This window comes from Pituophis catenifer, unplaced genomic scaffold, assembly GCF_029215685.1.
Source record: "Pituophis catenifer annectens isolate HBS135680 unplaced genomic scaffold, rPitCat1.0.hap2 SCAF_11, whole genome shotgun sequence".
Classification (NCBI taxonomy): Eukaryota; Metazoa; Chordata; class Lepidosauria; order Squamata; family Colubridae; genus Pituophis; species Pituophis catenifer.
In genome coordinates this window covers 3861672-3867671 of record NW_027256891.1, presented here as the reverse complement: position 1 = coordinate 3867671, position 6000 = coordinate 3861672, and the positions used below count along the sequence as shown (strand labels likewise).

The 6000-nt window shown below is 45.9% G+C and overlaps 1 protein-coding gene across 1 annotated transcript in view; it reads left to right on the top strand.

The window, feature by feature from the left end:
• The first annotated feature begins 791 nt into the window (after nucleotides 1–791).
• The window catches only part of UPRT (uracil phosphoribosyltransferase homolog), a 30621-nt gene continuing 25412 nt past the window's right edge, over nucleotides 792–6000 (top strand). The window contains exon 1 of the mRNA XM_070951962.1: nucleotides 792–1141. Within this exon, the coding sequence (XP_070808063.1) occupies nucleotides 792–1141 (350 nt within the window). The remainder of the gene's footprint in view (nucleotides 1142–6000) is intronic.

The following is a 6000-nucleotide window of genomic DNA, read 5'->3' as shown; positions in this document are numbered from 1 at the left end:
CACAGCCGAGGCAGCCCTGCCTGCGTGGAACGAGAAGGGGGCCACGGCAGCAAAGGGCCAATTTTCCCACCCACAATAATACACTGCTCAAAAAAACTAAAGGGAAGACAAGCAGAAGACATCCGAGAAATGAATGCATGAAATAAGCCTCTTGAAATACTTTGTTCGTTACCTACAGTAGTTTTGTGTTCCCTTTAGTTGTTTGAGCAGTGTATAAACTACTGCATGTAACGAACAAAGTATTTCATGAGGCTATTTCATTCATTCATTTCTCGGATGTCTTCTGCTTGTCTTCCCTTTTAGTTTTTTGAGCAGTGTAATAATAATGTAAGCCGCCCCTTTAAGAGGCCTGGTTTCGCGCGAAGGATTCTGGGAAATGTAGTTTAACGAGCACGGCGCTGGGGAACTTTCCACCGGCGCGAACTCTCTTCCCACTCAGGGAGACACAGCAGCCCATGGACGGACTCCGGGGAGGCCCACGCGAGGCCAGCAGCCGCCCGGCCCACGGCACTTCCTCGCAGGTGAGCGGGCGCGGGACGCAGCTCCTCAGGTGTGCCGCGCAACTCCCGCCCAGGCCGGAAAGGGGCGGGGCTGGAGCCCGTCCGCGCGCTCGCTAGGGGGCGAGAGTGGGCGGGCTCCGGCCCCTCCTCCGAACGGCGGGAGTGGCGGCGCGGCGCCGAGCGGCGGGCGCGGCGGCCAATGGGAGCGCCCGGCGTCACGGGCCGGCACGCGGGCCCCGGGCTGAGGTAAAGCGGAGCGCGTGGCGGGGCTCCGTGGCTCTCGGGCGGCGCATGGAGGCGATGCCTTGCCGCGACCGGCGCGTGGTGGGCCCGGCGGGGGCAGAGCCCGGGATGCCGGCGAGCGGCGAGGGCGGGCCTCGGCAGCTGCGCTTCGCCGACCCCGGCCCGGGCAGCGGCGACAGTCTGAGCCCGGACAGCAGCAGCAGCAGCGCCGACGGCACCCGATGCTGCTGCGCCGGCGGGAACGGCTGCTGCGCGGGCGACGGGAGCGCCGAGGCGGCCACCACCCCCACCACCCCCACGACGACGCTTCACGACTGGCCGGGGGCGGCGGCGGCCCAGCTCAAGCTCCTGCCCATGAACGACCAGATCCGGGAGCTGCAGACCATCATCCGCGACAAGTAAGCGCGGGCAGAGCGGGGGTTGCAAGCTGAGCGCCTCTCCCCCGACCGCAGCCCCGCGTCGCCGCCCTGCCCAGCCAGCCAGCCAGCCAGCCAGCGGGCGTCGGGGGAGAGGACGCGAAGGGCCGGCCGGGCTCGGGGCTTCGTCGGCAGGTGCCGGCGGCAGAGAGAGAGAGATCTCTTTTTCTCCAGGGGGGGGGGAAGGGGGAGGGCAACTAAGGAAAGGCTGGAAAGTTGAGTGGCATCTGATATTCCAGAAGGAGAGATGGCTCTTGTAATATCTATCTATCTATCTACCTATCTTTCTATCTATCTATCTATCTATCTATCTATCTATCTATCTATCTATCATCTACCTACCTACCTACCTACCTACCTATCTTCCTACCTACCTACCTACCTACCTACCTACCTACTTACCTTCCTATCTGTCTATCATCTATCTATCTTCCTATCTATCTACTACCTACCTACCTACCTACCTACCTATCTATCTTTCTAATCTATCTATCTATCTATCTATCTATCTATCTATCTATCTATCTATCTATCTATCTATCTATCTATCTATCTTCCTATCTACCTACCTACCTACCTTCCTATCTGTCTATCTATCTACCTACCTACCTACCTATCTGTCCTATCTATTCTATCCTATCTAATTTATCTTGCATCTGTGTATATTATATACGTCACCTCAAGGCAGCGAACATCTCCAATAAGTGCAGGTAGTCCTCAACTTACGACCACAAAGAGACATTTGTTAAGGGAGTTTTGCCACATTTGTTAAGTGAATCACTGCAGTTAAATTAGCAAGATAGTTGTTAAGTGAATCTGACGTCCCCATTGATTTCACTTGACAGAAGGTCGCAAAAGGGGATCATGCGACCCCAAGAAATGGCAGCTATCATAAATGAGTCAGTTGCCTCTGAATTTTGATTACGTGGCCATGGGGATGCTGCAATTGTCGTAGGAGTGAAAAATGGACACGGGTCACACTTTTCCGTGTCATCGTAACTTTAAACAGCCACTAAATGAACTGTTGTAAGTTGAGGATTACCTGTACGTCTGCCTCCTGTTTTCCCTACCACAACAACCCTGTGAGGCAGGTTGGACAGAGAGAGAGAGAGAGAGAGACTGCCCTCACTCACCCAGCCAGCTTCTGTGCCCAAGGGAGAGGCTAGAACCCACCTTCTCCTGCTTCTAGGTCAGCATCTTCACCATGACACAAGGCTGACTCTCTATATTGTGCCAGGTGCAAAATTGTCTGGAAGAGAGTTCTTTCATTTTTCCCTTTTTAGTGCTTTAGTATACAGAAAGAAACAAAAAGTGTTAGAAACAATGTTACAGTCTTCTTTTAAAAAGTGAATTTAAGATAAAGCATTACAGCTGACTAGTGGAATTATTTTCCATCAATTTTTTAAATTTATGTTTTGAGAAAGAACCAACTTTGTAAGCAGAGAGGGGTCTTTATAGGTAAGCCTGATGATGTAAAAATGACAGCCATGCTTCATGCAATGCAATGCTTCAGCCATTAAATGAGTACACGTATGTGGATTCTTGGTTCAGTTCCTCTGAAATACAGGCATGTTAACTCTTGCTGCGTAATAATAATGCTTGGAGTAATATTTATCAGAAATGCATGATAGATAGGTGAGTCATCCATCCAGATTTTACCCAGCTTAGAGGAGTATTACGAAAGTACAGCCACACCAGATGACGCTGGCCCAAGGCATCTTCTATTCTGTAAAGAGACCGACCTGGGTGGGGGCAAGTGCCGACGTCTTTGTACCATCAAAGGAGTGTAGAGAAGCCTGTTCTGAAAGGCAGGCATTCAGGGTAGGGCTTTCAGTTCAAGTCTGCGTCAAAGTTCATAGTGTGTGTCAGTGCAAATCCGCCTCTGCTGTCTCACTGTTCTTGGCTTGCTCTCCGATCTAGTTTTGTCATAGTACTGTAAGACTTGATGAGTCCAGCTGTCTTTTATTAAAAACATTTTCCTTTGTACGTAGATGCAGAAGAGCTTTTTGGCTAGGCAGACTTTTGAGATGAAATGAATGTTCTTGCAATAACCTTGTTTAATGGAGACTGATGGATTTCACACATTGCACAGACCTGTATGTGGTTAGCTTGCAGATTAGCATGGGGGTGCATAATGTGAGAAAGACCAAATGTTTGTCAGCACACTTTTAAATGTATTGAATTCATTTATTATGAATCAAACTTAGGTGGTTTTTTCCCTCCTGGCTCCACCCATTTGGCTGGGGACCCTCATGCCACCCAAAGACTCAAGTGTGCCTTTATGCAAGAAAGGTTTTACACTACACCCCTGACTTAGCATTACTGTGAACTCAACCACTGTGCTTATAAAGCTACATGGTTTGACCTAATGTATAGAATAAAGCTCATTGTGATTTATTTAGTAATCTTTGTTAACAAACTCATCTTACTGTGATGCATTAACCCAGTTATTATAATATTAGTGAAGCTGGATGCATTAACCCAGTTATTATAATATTAGTGAAGCTGGAAGCAAAAGAACCCATACTGTAGCTGCAATATGAAGCCAGAATTTTGTGTTCTCAGAACAATTTCAAAACCTATTTTTCCTGTTTGCTTGTAGGCCACTAAGTAAACAACACACTAGCAAAGTATATGACTCCACCTCAGGCTTCTTGCCAGCTCTAGTAGTTAAAGCACATAGAGGCATCCGGGTTCGTTATTTGTTGGTACACATAAACCAGGTTCTGAAGTTTGTTCTTTTTGAAACAAGTCACAAAATTTGTGCAGAAAGAAGCTACCGGTATTTCTAATTCTGCAACATGCTTTAGATGGGTGGCTCTTCTAGAATATGCCACACATCTAATGCGGATGCTTCACTAAGTGCCAAGGGGCTTGTTTGAACAAAGGGCCAACAATAACTGTATAAATAGCTAATGTATTCTGGGCATCTCAGTGTTATAATTTTGATGCTTTTTCTTACCTATTCTGATTTTGGTTTTATAATTAATGTGATAATTACATTGCTTTGCAATTTGTTGAAACCTGTTCAAATGATGTTATGGCTTTTAAATATAACTACATTAAGTAAATGGTGGGATTGTATCATTTTCATTGGTCTTAATATCAAGCAATTTTTAACAAATGAAACACAGTGAATGTAGATATTATAGACATTGGTACTGTCTTATATACACCTTCATTCTAGAATTATTGAACCAGTAGAGTGGATCTTGCTTTAAGGTAATGTCTCATTTTTTTATTAAGCCGATTTGGGAAATATATCCAAGCTTATGCAGCAATTCTACAACTTCTCAACAAGTCCTGCTGTGGTAAAAGCTGGAAATACCCTCTAATCTATATGACATTGCAAATTGGGTCTTGGAAATTTTCTAGTGCAACACCTACCACAAATAAATAAATAATTTCTGCTTTATAAAAATAACTTTTCAGTAGAAAGCACAATGAAACTTAAGGACATATTTTTAACGTGGAGGATGACCTTTTGTTTGCATAATTCCTGAAATCTGGATTTTATTGTTTAAACGACCATTTCTTCCTTGAAAAGATGATCAGAAATGAATAAAGCGATCCCTAGAAGCCAGGGGTGGATTCTACTTACCTTTACTACCGGTTTGTAGCGGGGCCGTGCGCTCTTCTGCGCATGCGCAGAAGCATTTTGATGATGGGGTCGGTGGGCGGGGCCTCCCACCGGTTTTACGACCGGTTCTATAGAATCGGTGCGAACCGGGGGCAACCCACCACTGCCAACATGGGCTTGTTAAAAACGAATCATGCCAGACAAACCTTACTGCCTTCTTTGATAAAGTAACTAAATTAGTGGATCAGGAAAATACTGTGGATATAGTTTCCTTGGGCTTCTGTAAGGCATTTGACAAGTCGATCACAGCCTACTTTTTGGAAAGATAGAACAATGTGGGGTAGACTGCACCACCACCAGATGGCTTCACAGTTGGGTGAACAAGTGAACTCGGGGAGAGTTAATGGAACTACATCTACATGGAGGGAAGCACGCAGTGGGGTACTCAAGGTTCCGTCTAGGGCCCAGTACTTCATCAATCATCTAGATGAGGGGATAGAAGGGTGGAGCTCATGAAATTTGCAAATGACATCAAGCTGCCTGGAATAACTAACAGTTTAGAAGATAGGCTACAGAGGGATCTTGACAGATTTCAACACTAGGCCCTATCCAACAAAATGCAGTTCAGTGGTGAGAAAAGTAAGGTATAACACTTAGGCAAGAGAAACCTAATGTACAGGTATAGAATAGGCAGTACCTGACTCAACAATTGTAACTGTGAGAGGAGGGCGGACCACTATTTAAGCATGAGTCAGCAGTGTGCTGCAGCTACCAAAAAACCCAGTGCAGTCCTAGGATGCATCAACAGAGGGCATCAAGATCACAAGAAGTGATAGTATCTCTATATTGCACCAGTGAGGGCACACTTGGAATTCTGTGTCCAATTCTGGTTGCTACAATACAAAAAAGACACTGAGACCCTAGAAAGAGTGCAGCAAAGAGCAACAAAAATGATAAGTGGTCTGGGGGCCAAATCATATGATGAATGGTTGAGGGAGTTAGGTATGTTTAACAGGGAGAAGTCATTTTTGAGACTGTATAACATCAGTCCTAAAAAAACTGTTCTACAAATTTGGATTTGACTCTAAGGTTACAGTAATGTTTCAGGTTCTTAATTGTTTAGGGTCATATTCACAGCACTCGGCAAAATAGATGATTAAGATTGCCAAAGCTGATTCTTCCAACGTACAGAAAAATATTTGCTGGCTCAGATCTGAAGTGTACTTGAGAAAGAATTACATTAAGATCAGTGGCTTGTTTC